This window comes from Pleurodeles waltl, chromosome 6 (genome assembly GCF_031143425.1).
Source record: "Pleurodeles waltl isolate 20211129_DDA chromosome 6, aPleWal1.hap1.20221129, whole genome shotgun sequence".
In the NCBI taxonomy this organism is placed as follows: domain Eukaryota; kingdom Metazoa; phylum Chordata; class Amphibia; order Caudata; family Salamandridae; genus Pleurodeles; species Pleurodeles waltl.
Window position 1 is genome coordinate 1,199,508,897 of NC_090445.1, and position 18,457 is coordinate 1,199,527,353.

The following is an 18,457-nucleotide window of genomic DNA, read 5'->3' on the forward strand; positions in this document are numbered from 1 at the left end:
TCTTGAGATAACTAATGTATGGGGTTTCAAGGCTGAGGATATTCTGGTACTCTCTAGCATAGAGGACCTGTTAGAGGAGGGAGATCTAATGCCATTCTCCTCCTTGCAGCACGAGCATGGAATGAATAGCAACCAATTTTTGAAATATGCATAGGTACTGCATACTTGGCAGGCTGAGGGACTCCTTGGGGAGGTCATACCAGAATTCACTCTACTGGAAGGGCAGCTGACCACAGAAGAACTGGAAAAGGGTGCTATTTCTCTCACCTACAAAACTCTCAATCGTAATATACCCAATATGTTACATCAATTACAGGCGAAATGGGTGGTGGATGTGGGTGACCTGGAAGATACTGATTGGGAGTGGCCATAATGCACCTGAGGGAAGTCGCAATAAAATCAAGACTCTGTTCAATACAATTCAAAGTCCTTCATAGGGAGTATTATGATATGGGTTTCATGGGGTATATTATGATGGGGGTAAACTTCATGCACTTGGGGGGTGCAAGATCCATGTTGTTTGAGATGTCACGAAAGAGAGGGTTCCTTTTTCACTACCATTTGGAATTACTCAACCATCCAGGCCTATTGGGGATGATTGTCGAGAAACCTAGCAAAATCCTCACGGTTTGGATCCTGGTAGACCCTAAATTTATCCTTCTGAGGATCCCTAAGGATGTCTGCTTGCCGAGGGCTAAGATGTTGCTCTGCTGCCTAGGGCTGGTTGTGGCCAAGAGGCACATAGCCCGGCATTGGGTGGGGGGGTGGGGGCTGACTGCCCAATGATGGGAGTGGAAAGAGCCATGGATATGTATATGGTAGCAGAAAAATTCACATATGCCAATAGGGGCCCCCAGAAATGTCACTTGGTGTGGGGAAGATGGATACACTACTACTCCCTGGAATTGTCAGATGTGGACGGAAGTCTGTGATGAGAATGGATGTATTGATTATCATTAATTTGACGCAGACATGGACACTACACTTTTTTATTGATATATGCGGTGCTGGCTGGTCAGTGTCTGGGTAGTGGGAGGAGGGGGTATGGAAAGAGAGAGAGAGTGTTGGTTCATAATGGTTATTGTTTATACTGTTTCTTTTTATTATACTGGATTATACGCATGATATCCTGTGTAATGCTCCTTTTATGCTTGTACCTACAGAAAATAATGAAAATATTTGTTAGACCTGGCATCCTTGCTGTTGTCTCCCATAACTTTTTGTCTCTACTTCCGAGGTTGTTGCTGTGTGCTGCACTATGTTTTTGCTACTCTGAGCACTTCACCACGGTTTACCAGTGCTAACGTGCAACTGGTCCCTATGTGAAATTGTATGTGTGATCGGCTTTTCCATAATTGGCATATTTGATTTACTAGTAAGTCCCTAATAAAGAGCACTAGAGGTGCCTAGGGCCTGTAAATCAAATGCTACTAGTGGGCCTGCAGCACTGAGTGTGCCACTCACGTGATTAGCCCTGTAGACATGGCGAAGACCTGCTACTGCAGTGTCTGTGTGTACAACTTTAAACTGGCAAGCGTACCCACTTGCCAGGCCCAAACCTTCCCTTTTCATACATGTAAGGCACCCCTAAGGTGGGCCTTAGGTAGCCCCATGGGCAGGGTTCAGTGTATGTTAAAGGTGGGACATGTACTTATGTGTTTTACATGTCCTAACAGTAAAATACTTCCAAATTCGGTTTTCACTGTTGCCATGCCAACTCCCACAGGTTAACATGGGGGCTGCCTTTAAATATCCTTGAAGTGCAATTTCACTTGGAGAGCAGATAGAATTATGGAGTTTGTCTCTGAACTCACAATTTAAAAATGCATCTTTTAGTGAAGGTGGTTTTTAGATTGTTAGTTTGAAAATGCCACTTTTAGAAAGTGGGAATATTCTTGTGACTCTGTGTGTTTGTGGAATCCTTGTCTGGGTCAGACTGACAGCTGTTTGTGCATCTCCACTAGACAGGGTAATGGAGTGTGACCTGCATATCCTGATAGGCCATCTGGGTAGGCTGGAGGGAGGAGTGGTCACTTACACCTGAAAGGGCTGTGTCTGCCCTCACACAAAGCAGTCTCCAACCCCCGGTGTGCACTTGGGGCCAGGCCTGAGCAAGGCAGGATCCTGTAAAAAACAGAGATTTTTCTTTGGAGTTGGGCAACTTAAAAGGCAGAAAGGGGTATAAGTACTGGACACAAAGCCCCAGACTTTAGATTGCTTCTAGGATTCAAGAGGAACCTCTGCCAGGAAAAGAGCTGAAGAGCTGAAGTGCTGCTCTTGCCTATGACTGTGCTTTGTTGGGCTATCCTGCAGTTGCTACTTCTGCATGTGAAAGGAGACAAAGATTGGACTTTGTTGTGCATTCCTGCTTGAGAGGTATCTCCAAGGGCTTGGACTGAGCTTGCCTCCTGTTTTTGAGGCCTCAGGGACAGCAAAGTCTTCACCAACCAGTCTCTGAGTCTGCATACTGTGGACTCTAGCTTGCCACAAGGTGCCATTCCAGTTCCCAGGCCCCACACCATCATGACGTCACCGGACTTCAACTTTGCCGGAGATGCCAAGGGACCAACTCCTCGCAACCAACTCTGCCTCACATCCACCGCCCGCAGCAAGGACCCGATGCCTCTTCGTGACTCCTCCGCCCGGCAGCACTGGAACCAACGCGGCTTCGGATCCAATGACACCCCATTTCTCGACTCCTGCCTGTTTCACCCTTGTTTTGCTAAGGTGCTGTACCTGACTGTGTGACTCCGTAAACAGTGCAAGTGGCGTCACATTGTGGGAAACGATTCCGTCACAACGCCGATTTAACATCAGATTGCAGCATTTGTGCCTCTAGGCACTATTTTTGTGTTTTAATTGCTAAAGTCATATTTTTACTTGTGTATTGTGGAGTTTTATCGTATTACCATTTCTCTAAACCTGTGTGGTGCCCATTTTTGTAGTATTTTCACTGTATTACTGTGTGTTTTAGTACAAATACTTTACACATTGCCTCTGGGTTAAGCCTTTTTGCCCGTGCCAAGCTACCAAGGGGGTGAGCGGTGGTTAACGGGGTCTGTTTCTCCTTTACCCTGACTTGAGTGAGGGTCCTTGCTTGAACAAGGGGTAAACTGACTGCCAACCAAAGACTCCATTTCTAACAACATTTATAAAAAAACGATGCCAGAAGCCTCAGGTCAGTAACTGCAGTGAAATTGCTGTTCCACCTGCAGAGCTACACATAGCATTCTCAGAAGCTCATTGTTGAAACGAGTCTCTCGGTTTGATTCCAGAGGAATCAGGAACCCGAAACGTGGCATCAATTCTCAGACCAACAGTTTGGATACAGTGAGACTGTCATTCCATCCTAGTCAGGCATGCTTCAACCCACCTGAAGAAAATGGACACACTAACCAGGAAATATTTCAGCCAGTTACACACAGGGATTTCAATAAAATCCAACTGCACTAGACCCGAAGGAATCTACATATTTTCCTATGTGATTCATGGTAACAGGGGTTCTCCTCCCTACATTCAGCTGCCTTCCAGACCACACATCTGTGGCGCAAGTTTTTGGCTATAACTTTAAATTGAGGGGGGTTGAACCAGTTCTGCCTAAATAATCTGATCATCGTATCTCTACCTAGGTGTGTGGGACCACAGATGTGTCTAGCCATTGGAGATAATAAACTATCTGGCAACACTTGCCTTCTGTCCACTGAAACCTAAACCTCATCCTTGTTCTTCACACAACATGCTCAAACCCATACCTGCTGCTTCTAGAATTTCCTCTTGCAGTCTCTTAATTTCCTTTCAAATATCAGTAACAGGCAACAGAAGGTTTAAGCTGGTCTCATTCACAGATTAATTTGAATATTCTTTGTTAAATGCAGAGGATCCATAAGCACAGTACTGGGCAACTTCATCAGCATATTGTTTTTTCAGCTGTTACATAATCATTTTCACTTTGGTGTGCTGCACATTTAACCAGAGCAATCTCTCAAGGCATCTGCAACAACTCAATCAGTCTAATGACAAAAGTCCAATTTTTCTTGATCAAGAAAACATCATAAATTCACTCTGTGACCACAGTTGTCTGAAGTCATGGACTACACCTACGCCATGGCGACTATTGGTAAAAAGTGTAATTTTCAATTGGTTGGAAACACAGCAAGCTTTAGCATGAGCAAGTAATTCAGCCACCTAGGCAGAGGTTACAGACTGCATAGCCAGCTCACAAATTTCCCACATCTTCTCTTGAATGAAAAGCTGCCCACAAACAATACATAATCAGAGTAATGAGGCTTCCACCACCCCTTCAACATTACAGACTGCATAGCCAGCTCTCAAATTCCCCACATCTTCTCTTAAACAATAGCTGTCCACAAACAATGCCTAATCAGGCTCTGCAAGGAGTTCATCTTTAATATCTAGTCTTGGCTTGGTGCACAAGTTGTGCTCAATTTCCACCACTCAGTTTGGCAGGGGCTTCAAAGTCTTCTTGTACCCTAGCAGGTATTTTGTTCCCCATAAATCTGTACCAATGTAATAATTAACCCATCTCATGTTGTTAGCACTATTACCATATTATTAAAAGGCGCCAGGCCTCGCTCAGCTCAAAATAGCACAATCTTGTTCGCTTAGGGAATCATTCTGATTTTATTTGTGAATATGGTAAAATATTGAATTTTTGTCTTTGATATACACCTTACAATCTATGTAAATGTACCACATTGCAATGATTTTATTTTCATTTCTTTTCGTAATGAGCATTTTTGAATAGGTAATATTACGTTGTTTACAGTGTTGGAGTGTTTTTCCGCTACGTATGTTTTTGCGATGTAATAAAATTAGACTATTCTTGCAGGTAAATCAAAGATCTTCTAAGGCACTTGGTTCTGGACTAGGATACCTGGAACACATATGTCAACTCATAGAGAAGATAGGTCAGCTTCAAGAACACAACCTTCGACTCCAAAAGCAAATTTGTGGTTTGCAGAAAGAGAAAAAAATGAAACAACTGAAGGAGGTAAGATAATTTCATCATGGTCTGCGGAAATTCAGGTATACATCGGATAACGTCGTGCTTACTGTGAGAAATTAATGCAAGGTACTGCATGAAAGTGAGAAGTTATGACGAAAGGAGGCCAAAGCCTTAGGTACTTCGAAAGGTCACAGAAAAACAAGGGACTTGAAATGTTTGTTTTTACATATACTCTGGGGACACAGTTGTCATTCAATTTAAGCAAGTCGCCATATGTCCCTTTCAAAATCACCTGCCCTTTTTAACAATTGTAGTAACATGGAGATAGCTGTCTGCAGCCCTGCCTCAACCTATTACAGTCTCCCAAATACTATAAAAATCCTTATTAACATGTTCTGCTTACTTTGTACACTGGTGAACCTATTCCAGCTACGCCCAAATCTAGGAATCTGGGGGCACTCAGAACCGTTCACTTCGCTAGTCAGTGCATAAGTCAAAGTTGTTAGTCTCCAAATCCAGAAAAACCCTCTCAATCTGCCAAAATGACCATCAGGGCGAACTCACTAAAGCCTTAGTTGTCTTGCCTGGACTACTGTAATAACCTCAAAGCTGGTTTACCGATATGCTCAATACCAGTCACCAAGGATTTCAGAATTTCCCTTAACCTATAGGTAAAGTGATCGGAAAGCATTCCACTGGCTACCAGTCACATTCATATTTCACTGCGCCCCACACAAAGCTTTCTGTGGAAAAGAACCAAAGTACCTCCGGAAATTAGCAACACTATCCACTCCTGCTAGAAGCTTCCGCGTATCGAGTGCTAACTTGATTCATTAACATTCATTCAAGTAGATGAAACACGGAGGCATATCATTGGAAATACAATGTTTAAGGGTGGATAGAGTATAATGCTGAAAACTGTGAAACACCTTCAACACCACTTGGGTTCTGTACCCAATAAAATGTGTTCCAGAAAACATTAAAAAAGTGTACTATCAAGTTTTGCTCACTGGTTGATCGTGCAGGCCACCAAGGTTCATAATCATAGAATATCAGTTGTAGGCACCTAGTTGGTTACGCTCTCCTCCTGCATCATTTTCATCTCATGACTGTGCAATGCCTTTATTCCCTCAACTTTACTCAGCAGCAGTGCTTAATTTGTGCTTGTTGTTTCCGGTGCGGAGCACCAGCATTTATTTTTGAGGACCAGCACTTATTTTTCTGCCTCAAGCAGTTACTGCAAGCAAAAGACACATATGGGAAAGACAGAAGAAGAGAAAAACAAAAGTGCTTCAGAAAGGGGAAAAGTATGAAGCTGCAAGAGTGAGCTGAAGGGGAAGGGAGTGGCTGTAAATGGATTGAAGAGGCCCAAGATGGCTTTAGGATTACGCTGCCTCAGTATTTCGTGCTCGCACATTTATTTGCAGCAGCCGAGGAGAGCTTTGAGCACTGGCACATTTTTAATTACAAATTAAGCACTGCTCAGCAGTAACCGAAAGCTGCTAAGCAGCGCATTACAAAACTCTAAAAAAAATAATAATTTCCCAAATACGTGCAGAAGACCACTTCTCCCACATTTATTGTATACATGTGGAATTGCATCAATCATTACACCTCATTTTGGCCATAAGCAAAATCCCTGGTCAGGTCGCCCAACCGTGCCTGGGAGCAAAATGCACATTCTAAGTGATGCACTATTGTTACTTTACGTATCTTGCGCCAATGCACAACCAGGGTCAGACTGCAACAAAAAATAGTCTCCAACGTGGCCCTCCATTTCCGAAGCAGATTGCTAAAAAAAGAGTTGATATCAGTACAATAAACAGTAAAAACCTGCTAATAAAACGGCCACACTCTGACCTGTCAGACCAGCCCATCCAGCACTGCCTAAATGCCCTACTGGCCAGTCTGACCCTGTGCACAGCATGTGCACAGTGCAGACAGGAGTCTGTATGTATTACCAGAATTGACAGTTCGAACTCAATTACAACTGGCTCCTGGTGCAAATTAATACTGAAATATCTTTTTCTCTGTGAATAGGGCTTTGAATGTATGTGTCAGTGGCTGTGTGCTCAGAGAGCTGCTTTAAGCACTGTGTACCGGCTAGGGCTACAGTTTGCTCCCCTTAGCACAATTCACCAAAAAGTGAAAAGTGATCACAGGTTACTTACGATGTGAAAATCAGCCTGACACAATACAAAGATAGGAGTTTATGTATAAAGATGCTAAACTAAAATCTAAAAATATTCCAGCCTTCCTGTGAAGATGTCATTAAGAACTTATTTCATATAATAACGTCTAAATGAGAGGGAGTCTGTTCATAGCCCTAACATGGTGCACTACTCCAAATTGTCAGTATTAGGTCCTGGTACAATTCAATATTCCACTCTATGGGACTGTTAACAACATTATGGAGGGGATTCCTCCATCACAAACGTAACGGATATCCTGTCTGACATATTACAAGTTCCATTATATCCTATCGCCAGCCGCCAACATCATCTTTTTAGCTTTTGCATTATTGTTTAGCTCATATGTCTCTGACTGTATGGAAAAAGTAGGCAAACTACTGCTTTGATCTAATATCACATTTGTTTCTTGTGTGTTTTTATGCGTGTACACTGTTTAACTGCAGTACATATCTTTGCTGCTTGTAAACCATACTTATATGACCAATGGTACTCAAACAAATTGCTGTCTTATTCAATGTACATATTTTATCCCTAATGTTGTATTTGTTATTTTTTTGACTATCCAGTTTAATCCTAGGTATATTCCTTTTAAATATTTAATACCCCTTTATTGTTACTCCCTGCTAATCTCTCCATTAAGCTACCAGTTAATGTAATTACTTAATCTTTTTCTTTTTGTAATGTCATTGTACTTTTGTACTTTGTAATTCTCAGACACTGCACTTTAACCAACTTAATGCACTTTTACTCTTTGTACGTACCAGTGTACTATAATCTTCTGCAAATCCCTCCAAATTGCTGTATTGTAAATACATTTTGCTTTATTATATCTCCAGTCAAAAACATGATTGATGTCCTGCCTGGTGTTCTCACACCCTCCTTTTGCGCAGCGATCCGAAACCCTAGTAGGTTAGGTTTGGGCTATCTAGAACAAGAATAAATTAAATAAATAAGAGATAGACACATGGAGACGTGTTAAGGAAGACCATGAAAGAGGACATGTGGAGACTCAAGGAGACAAAGGTAGACCGCCTCAGAGCCACTGGAGACACGGGCACAGAGACATTTGTGGAGTCGCAAGGCGCCAAATACATGGGAAGACAAGGACAAAGGGAGGGGTGCTGGGTCAGACATGAGTAGAAACAGACACAGGAAGACATGGAGAGACAGCTTCATGATGAGAACTGTACAATGGAAGCCACAGGAAGACATAAAGAAGAAAATACACATGGAAACATTAACACGTTGATATTTGGAGGCACATACCCGAGGAGAGAGGGAAGAGACAGAAACCAGGACATAGAGAAATAAGAACATACTGAAGACATGAGGAGGCAAGCATACTAAAAGTCACAAACACTGAGATCAGCCAAAAAAAAAAGGGTCTGCAGAAGACCCCATATCCAAACATCAATGCACCTTCCAGAACACTCATAGCGCTACAATCATCACAGTAATGCAAGAAGCACGCTGTACAAATAGTAGGTGCCATAACATAAAAGATGACAAACCCATAATATGGCACTCAGGAAGTCGTTCTACCAGCTTTTCCTCACTTTCCTCCTCCTTTCTACTTTCTAAAGAAGGGATCTGCCACATATAATGTAAGTGTAGGTGAGCACCTATATCTATAATATATTTGCTGATATGAATAAAAGTGGCATCCTTACTGGTGGGTGTCTCCACACTGGAAACTGAATTATGTCTGCAAAATAATTTCACAGTTAATCAATGATAATGCCATTTGCTCACATCAATGGGCTGTATTTCTAAACATCTTTTCTGCAAATAATGGGTGATGGAGATGGGGTATACTGAAGTGCACATAATAGGCTATGCAGTACTAGGAGTTAAAATATGGAAAACAATTTGCCTAACATATTGAATATAAATGTTAGCAACTGGATTGTTAGGAAAGTGCCTACAGTCTTCTGCCCACAAGTTACTCTTGCACCAAACACCAAGGCAGATGCCATTTTCCATGCCTTGGAATATAGGGTCCTCTGCAGTAAAAACAGCATTGGAAAAGCCAATAGGGTGACCTTTTGACACTTCTCGGCATTGCCAACTGCTTTTGGGACTCAGTCCACCATCATAAAAATAAAAAATAAATGCACAATAGCATTTGCATCAAAATGCATACACGTCCCAAGGGTATGATGCATTGTCATTTTCATTAAAAAATGTTTAACCGATCCCAGATGGCACTTCGAATGGTTATTAAAGCACAAATAAAATATAAAAAAGGAGTACAGGTGTTGGATGGTGTGGGGTAATGGAAAAGCAGTTGGGGTAAGGAAGAAGAAAAGCAGCACACAGAGGATGGTGGGAAATGTAGTGTCTTGCATGCTTTATGGCAGTAGCTTTTTGGATCTAAACGGACTCCGTATCTGTGTGACGTAATCGCTAGAATAGAATGTAATGAAAGCTTGGTTTAGAATGTTGAAGTTCACGAGTACAAGCAGAGGAATAAAGACATGAGATTTACAGCTCTCTGTGTGTCTTAGTCATTGGCGGGTACCAGGCTGAGTAAGATGCTACAACTGGTGAAAAGATAGGGGATAAGTAACCTGAAGAAAAACAGTGCTCTCCTGGAGATTTTTCCGTGGTTCAAGAAAACTGCTTGTGCATGTCAGATGTGCCTTCGTTGAAGTGCTGAGTCGACGGTTGGCGTATGTGGAGTCAAAGAGCATCTCCAGCTGGTGTGAAGTGTTTGAATATAAAATAATCTTCACTGAGAAGTCTTTGCATCATTGGTCAAGAAGCTACAACCGAGACCAAACTAAACAGTACCGCGCTGCCATGCTTAAATAAAGTTATACATTATATGGAATGCTAAAGCTAAAATTAGATATAACTAGGGTCCATATTTATACTTTTTTAGTGCCGCATTTCCGCCGCTTTTTGACGCAAAAACAGCGCAAACTTGCAAAATACAATTGTATTTTCCAAGTTTGCGCCTCTTTTGCGTGAAAAAAATTACACAGATGCGGCGCTAAAAAAGTATAACTATGGGCCTAGGTTTACAAAACGCAGCAAGGCAAAGATCAACCTGGTGTCAGAAAATGCATACTGATGTATGAAAAGGAGGAAATAAATAACTTACTGAGCCTGCTAAAGAGAGTCATCGTGCCACAACAGTTGATGAAGTAGGTCAAGGAGAATTGCTCAAGGTTGTGCTTACAGAGCTATCCACAACTACAGCGGTGAGAAATTTGGCAGGAGGCCATTGTGCCGATTGAGCCCATCAAGCATGATCTGAGGTGGGTCCATCGCAGAGCCAGGGTAGAGATATTAATGGAACAAATGCTGATTTTTGACACAAAGAGCCAAAGAGAGCTCCAGTCACAGCATTAGCTAATCCTGTGAACAGTTACAATGTTGCCGCCTTTCTGAAACCACCATCACCTTTTGATACTACCAAAATGCAAATTGTTGGCAATAGAATGATGGCGTGGATAGAGACATTTGAAGAGTTGTTCATTTATTCACTTGAAGAGACTGAAAACAGAAAGATTATCAAGTATCTCAAAAACCTTGCTGGTGTGAAAGAAGTCATAAAGAAAATGCCAAGAACTGACAAAGAAGTCACATACCATCAGAATAAAAATGCTTTCAATCTCAAGTTCAATCTAGTACCAAATGTTGATTATGAATGATGGTTTTCAGTCAAGAACGTCAAAAAGTTAGTGAAACAATCAATGAATTTGTGGAAAGTCTCGATGCACCCATCAAACAATGTAACCTCAATTAATTTAATGATGAAGAAGCTGTGCATCTTAGAGTTTTTGAAGGGTGCTTGTCAGATTTATTCAGACGACAAATGCTGAGAGAAACTCTTAGTGTGGAGCGAGTGTTGATGATTATTAGAGCTGAGGAACGTGCTGAATGACAAGCTGCTGACACGGAAGCCCAGGTGTCCAGAGGGAGTCAGTCATGAGTGTGAAAAGAAATCGGAAGCAAAAGACTGAAGCACACAAAGTGATGTCGACATGTAAAAAAGTTGTGTTTTAGATGTGGGTTTTTGTTTCCACATGAAGGAAAGTATCTGCCATTGGACAGCTATGAAAAGGCTGCAGGAAGGAGAACCATTTTGTGACGATGTGTAAAGCGAAGGAAAACGTAAAGGTGTTGTGGTGCAAAGACAAAATGGCCACCACAACGTTCCAGAAACAACGTTCAACGCTTGCCCACAAGGCCAAGTGACAACATCAGTTGGGGAAAATTGATACTAAACTAAGTTGATTGTCATTGAAATCATTGTCAGACAGTTCATTCATTTCAAAAACATGTGAAAGTAACAAAAGTGATTGTGCCATTTCGATGTTTACCTCACAGAATTGTGCATGTTGGACTGGCCGCATGTGAAGAAAAATATCAGTTAAAGAAAAGTCTACATACCAAAAACACAAAATCATACAAACACTGTCCAAAGATGACATTGAAAATAAATGGTTGTTCAATACTTTTCATTATTGACAGGGGTGCATCGATTAACATATTGACTGAAGAGAAATACAGTGAACTATCTCCATTACCATGACTTACACCACCATCACAGACCCAAGTGTATACTCTGGTTGCATCAACACCCATCGAAGGTCAAGGTTAATTCACAGCGACAGTGAAACATAAGAAAATGAAGATACAAGCACTGATCCATATGCTTCCGGGTACAGCGTCAAGTGCCTGTTTACTCAGTTTCAATACAGCTGCTGATACTTGACTGATTTCTGTGAATTACAACATGAATGCTCACCATAAAATAGTAAATACTTTTCTTTTATTGTTTCATGGTTTAAGAAAGCTTAAGACTATGAAAGTAAAACTGCATATTAATGAGAATGTCCGTCCTGTTGCTCAGAGACATAGATGAATTGCTTTTCATTTACAAGAGGCTGTTGAAAAAGAACTTGAATTGTTACTTAAGCTTGATATTATTGACTATTCCACTGTCCAACACCATGGGTTTCTTTCATAGTAGTAGTGCCTAAAAAGGACAGTGAAGGAGCTGTATACGGATGCGTTGACATGTGTCAGGCCAGCAAGGCAATTGAATGAGAACGACATCCAGGTTCACACATTGCTTACATGATAATGCAATTGAGTGGTGCAAAGTTCTTTTCTCGCCTTGGTTTAAATAAAGGCTATCATCAGTTGGAATTTGAAGTAAGTAGGAGGGGCATCACAACCTTTTCTATGCACGTTGGTTTGTTTTGATACAAAAGACTTAGGCCCTCATTACAACATTGGCGGTAACTACCGCCTACCACCACGGCTACGGCCGCCAACATACCGCCGCTGTGGCTACCAGGTGTCTATGCGGATTATGACCGCCGACGGTATTCCACAGAATGCTGGCAGAATACCGCTGACGGTCATTGCAGTGGACGGCGGTAAGGCAGCGTTGCTGACAGCAGCACTGCCACGCCAGCAAAACACCACCGACCGTATCATGACCAATGATACGGCCTGGTGGTGTTTTGCTGGCGGACGCTGCTGCTAACAGCAGTGCCGCGGACCGTCTCCAGCTGGAGGACCCCCTGCAAGCAGGTAAGTCGGGTTCTCCGAAAGGAGAGAGGTGTGGGAGGTGTTGTGTGTATGTCGATGGTGTGTGTGTATGTTTTGGAATGCGTGCATGCGGGTGTGAGTCGCATTGAATGCATGCTTGAATGACTGATTGTGAGTGTTGTGTGTTGTGAATGCATGTGTGCGACAAGGTATGTTGGTGTGTGTTGCGGTGTGTGGGTATGTATGTGTGCATGCTTCTTTTCTTCTTCTCTGTTCTTCCTCCTCTCTCCTCGCCTGTAATCTTCTTCTGTACTCTTCTTCTCCCCGTCTTCTCTCTTCTTCTGTGTGCTTCTCTGCCTCTCCTGTCGCCTCTCTTCTTCTTCATCTTCTTCTGAGGTCTTCTGCCTGTCTTCTGCCTTCTGTTCTTCGTATCTTCATCTGTGATCTTCTGCTCTTCTGTGAACTTCCGCTCTTCTGAGTTCTTCTGGACTCCTGTTCTTCGGTTCTCCTGTTCTCCTGTTCTTCTGTTCTTCTGTTCTTCCGGTCTTCTGTTCTTCTGTTCTTCTGTTCTTCCGGTCTTCTGTTCTTCTGTTCTTCTGCTCTTCCGGTCTTCTGTTCTTCTGTCTTCTGTTCTTCTGTCTTCTGTTCTTCTGTCTTCTATCTTCTGTCTTCGGCTCCTCTGCCCCTCCGTCTTCTTCTCCCCGCGCCTGCCCTCCTGCTCCTGCCTCATCCCCCTCCCTCACTTGCCTCCCCCTCTTTATCACCCCTATCTAACCCATTCGCTATCTACCTCCCTCTCTCCTCCTATCCACCTATCTCTCTATCTCACTATCTAACTCCCTCACTCCCCACCTCCTCCTATCCACCTATCTATCTATTTCTCTACCTATCGATTTCTCTATCTATCCATTTTCTCTATCTATTTCTCTATCTCTCCCCCCCTTCCCGCCACCCCCTCTATTACCTATTCTTCCTATCCTCTCACTCTACCTCTCACCCTCACCCACCTCTACAACCCCCCCTCCCCTATCTTCAAAACCCAACTCCTATATCTCTTCCTAATCTCCCAAACCTCCTAACACTCTCCCCCCTCCACCCTTAAACCCCCCTCCCCCAGCTCTTCTCACTCTACCTGTCCCCCCTCCCTCGCGCTTTCCCGCCGCGACCTCCTGCTCGCCCCCGCCCCCCAGCTCCCATTCGCCCCCAGCTGACCCCTCCCCCCCCCTCCTACCTCATATGGCGGCTGCTGCGCGACAGTGGTAGCGACCCTTGACCCAAGGGTAGGTCGCTCCCCCTGCCGCTGCAGCTCCTCCAGCTCCTCCAGGTTCCTGAGTTCCTGAGACCCACCTCACAGTAAGTACCCCCCACCTCCCAACCCCTCGCCCTGCCCCGCGCTACTCACCCTCTCTCCTGCTCCTGCTTCTTTTCTTCTTTTCTTCTTCTCTGTTCTTCCTCCTCGCTCCTCGCCTGTAATCTTCTTCTGTACTCTTCTTCTCCCCGTCTTCTCTCTTCTTCTGTGTGCTTCTCTGCCTCTCCTGTCGCCTCTCTTCTTCTTCATCTTCTTCTGAGGTCTTCTGCCTGTCTTCTGCCTTCTGTTCTTTGTATCTTCATCTGTGATCTTCTGCTCTTCTGTGAACTTCCGCTCTTCTGAGTTCTTCTGGACTCCTGTTCTTCGGTTCTCCTGTTCTCCTGTTCTTCTGTTCTTCTGTTCTTCCGGTCTTCTGTTCTTCTGTTTTTCCGGTCTTCTGTTCTTCTGTTCTTCTGCTCTTCCGGTCTTCTGTTCTTCTGTCTTCTGTTCTTCTGTCTTCTGTTCTTCTGTTCTTCTGTCTTCTATCTTCTGTCTTCGGCTCCTCTGCCCCCTCCGTCTTCTTCTCCCCGTGCCTGCCCTCCTGCTCCTGCCTCACCCCCCTCCCTCACTTGCCTACCCCTCTTTATCACCCCTATCTAACCCATTCGCTATCTACCTCCCTCTCTCCTCCTATCCACCTATCTCTCTATCTCACTATCTAACTCCCTCACTCCCCACCTCCTCCTATCCACCTATCTCTCTATCTATCTATTTCTCTACCTATCGATTTCTCTATCTATCCATTTTCTCTATCTATTTCTCTATCTCTCCCCCCTTCCCGCCACCCCCTCTATTACCTATTCTTCCTATCCTCTCACTCTACCTCTCACCCTCACCCACCTCTACAACCCCCCCTCCCCTATCTTCAAAACCCAACTCCTATCTCTCTTCCTAATCTCCCAAACCTCCTAACACTCTCCCCCCTCCACCCTTAACCCCCCCTCCCCCAGCTTTTCTCACTCTACCTGTCCCCCCTCCCTCGCGCTTTCCCGCCGCGACCTCCTGCTCGCCCCCGCCCCCCCAGCTCTCATTCGCCCCCAGCTGACCCCTCCCCCCCTCCTACCTCATATGGCGGCCGCTGCGCGACAGTGGTAGCGACCCTTGACCCAAGGGTAGGTCGCTCCCCCTGCCGCTGCAGCTCCTCCAGCTCCTCCAGGTTCCTGAGACCCACCTCACAGTAAGTACCCCCCACCTCCCAACCCCACGCCCTGCCCCGCGCTACTCACCCTCTCTCCTGCTCCTGCTTCTTTTCTTCTTTTCTTCTTCTACTTCTTCCTCCTCGCTCCTCGCCTGTAATCTTCTTCTGTACTCTTCTTCTCCCCGTCTTCTCTCTTCTTCTGTGTGCTTCTCTGCCTCTCCTGTCGCCTCTCTTCTTCTTCATCTTCTTCTGAGGTCTTCTGCCTGTCTTCTGCCTTCTGTTCTTCGTATCTTCATCTGTGATCTTCTGCTCTTCTGTGAACTTCCGCTCTTCTGAGTTCTTCTGGACTCCTGTTCTTCAGTTCTCCTGTTCTCCTGTTCTCCTGTTCTTATGTTCTTCTGTTCTTCCGGTCTTCTGTTCTTCTGTTCTTCCGGTCTTCTGTTATTCTGTTCTTCTGCTCTTCCGGTCTTCTGTTCTTCTGTCTTTTGTTCTTCTGTCTTCTGTTCTTCTGTCTTCTATCTTCTGTCTTCGGCTCCTCTGCCCCCTCCGTCTTCTTCTCCCCGCGCCTGCCCTCCTGCTCCTGCCTCATCCCCCTCCCTCACTCGCCTCCCCCTCTCTATCACCCCTATCTAACCCATTCGCTATCTACCTCCCTCTCTCCTCCTATCCACCTATCTCTCTATCTCTCTATCTCACTATCTAACTCCGGGAGCGCGCCAGAGGCAAGCTCGTCTGTGTCCGTCCGCGCCTGGCCCGTGCCCTCGCCACGACCCCTGGTCCCCAGCTCTCCCAAACCCCGCTGATCCGCTACAACCCCACGACCCTCCTCACCCTCAACCCAGGACGCTCCAACACCTGCTTCCAAGCTCACCCCAAACGCACCCATGGACCCTTCGCCTGCAACTCTTGCAAACGCATCTTCCACCACGCAACTACCACGACCACAAGCCCACGCGCCATCAACCACCTCAAGTGCATCCTGGTCAACGCTCGATCCGTCCACAAGCACGCCGTTGAACTCTGGGACCTCCTGGACTCCACAGCACCGGACGTCGCCTTCATCATGGAGACCTGGATGAACGCCTCCTCTGCTCCAGACATCGCCACAGCCATCCCCGAAGGCTACAAGATCTCCAGAAAAGACCACACCAACCAAGTAGGAGGAGGTATCGCCATCATCTTCAAAGACTCCATCAGCGTCACCACCTCCACCGAAGACACCCCTCTCGCCGCTGAACACCTGCATTTTCAGATTCGCACCGACCCGAGGACCACCCTCAGAGGATCCCTCGTCTACCGTCCTCCCGGACCGCGCGCCCCCTTCAGCGACACCATCGCCGACTTCATCTCCCCGCACGCCCTCGCCTCACCGGACTACATCCTCCTAGGCGACCTCAACTTCCATCTGGAACAAAACAACGACCCCAACACCACCACCCTGCTCGACAACCTCGCCAACCTCGGCCTCAAACAACTGGTGAACACCGCCACCCACATCGCCGGACATACGCTTGACCCTATCTTCTCCGCCAGCAAACACGTCTTCTTCAGCCACACCTCCGCTCTACACTGGACCGACCACAGCTGTGTCCACTTCACATTCCGACGCGAGACCCGCCACCTCCGCACTCAACCCATCCCTCGTCGACAGTGGAACAAGAGCCCCAAAGAGCAACTCTTCTCAGCACTCGCCGCCAACCAACCCACCCTCACCACCGACCCCAACGACGCAGCCCTCAGCCTCACAAACTGGATCTCCAACTGCGCAGACAACCTTGCTCCCCTCAAACGCCGCATCGACAGACCAACACAAAAAAACCTCTCTGGTTCTCTGACACCCTCAAAGAATCAAAGAAAACTTGTCGCGCCCTCGTGAAGGTCTGACGCAAGGACCACACCACTGACAACATGACCGCCCTCAAGAACGCTACCCGCGAACACCACCGCCTGATCCGCGCTGCTAAAAAGACCTTTTTCACCGACAGACTGGACAAAAACAGCCACAACAGCAAAGAACTCTTCAGCATCGTCAAGGAGTTCTCCAACCCCAACGCCAACGCAGTCACGCCCTCACAGGAGTTGTGCCAATCCCTCGCCACTTTCTTCCATCGCAAGATTAGCGACCTCCACAACAGCTTCGGACACCAGACCCAACATAACACCATCGAACCCGCACCCCCGGCCATTACCCTCAACAACTGAACCCACATCAACACTGAAGAAACCAAATCCATCATGAACTCTATCCACTCCGGCGCCCCTTCGGACCCCTGCCCTCACTTCATCTTTAACAAAGCCGACGACATCATCGCCCCGCACCTCCAGACCGTCATCAACTCTTCTTTTTCTTCTGCTACCTTCCCCGAATGCTGGAAACTCGCCGAAGTCAACGCCCTACTAAAGAAACCTACGGCTGACCCGAGCGTCCTGAAAAACTTCCACCCCATCTCTCTTCTGCCTTTCCCAGCCAAGGTAATAGAGAAGACAGTCAACAAACAGCTGACCACCTTCCTGGAAAACAACAACCTGCTCGACCCTTCACAAACCGGATTCCGAACCAACCACAGCACGGAAACTGCCCTCATCTCAGTCACTGACGACATCAGAACCCTGATGGACAACGGTGAAACAGTCGCCCTCATTCTCCTCGACCACTCGGCTGCCTTCGACACCGTCTGTCACTGCACCCTAATCACCCGCCTTCGCTCCACCGGGATCCAAGGCCAGGCCCTGGACTGGATCGCCTCCTTCCTCTCAAACCGTCCCAAAGAGTTTACCTCCCTCAGTTTCGCTCAGAACCCACCAAGATCATCTGCGGCGTACCTCAAGGCTCATCGCTCAGCCCGACACTCTTCAATGTCTACATGAGCCCCCTCGCCAACATCGTTCGCAAGCACGACATCATCATCACCTCCTACGCCGATGACACCCAACTTATACTCTCCCTCACCAAGGACCCCGCCAGCGCCAAGACCAACCTACAAGAGGGTATGAAGGACGTCGCAGATTGGATGAGGCTCAGCCGCCTAAAGCTGAACTCTGAAAAAATGGAAGTCCTCATCCTCGGCAACACCCCGTCCGCCTGGGACGACTCCTGGTGGCCCTCGGCACCGCACCTCCCCCCACAGACCACGCCTGCAACCTCGGCTTCATCTTGGACCCTCTTCTCACCATGACCAAGCAAGTCAACGCCGTGTCCTCCGCCTGCTTCCTCACCCTCTGCCTGCTCCGCAAGATCTTCCGCTGGATCCCCGCCGACACTAGAAAAACCGCGACCCACGCCCTTGTCACGAGCCGTCTGG

The 18,457-nt window shown here is 46.1% G+C and overlaps 1 protein-coding gene across 2 annotated transcripts in view; it reads left to right on the top strand.

Annotated features, from left to right (window-relative positions):
• Window positions 1-18,457, top strand: part of LOC138300747 (uncharacterized) — a 903,291-nt gene that overhangs the window by 485,268 nt on the left and 399,566 nt on the right. For both annotated transcript variants that reach the window (XM_069240498.1, XM_069240497.1), the window contains exon 3: window positions 4,850-5,011. In XM_069240498.1, coding sequence (XP_069096599.1) covers window positions 4,850-5,011 — 162 coding nt within the window. The remainder of the gene's footprint in view (window positions 1-4,849; window positions 5,012-18,457) is intronic.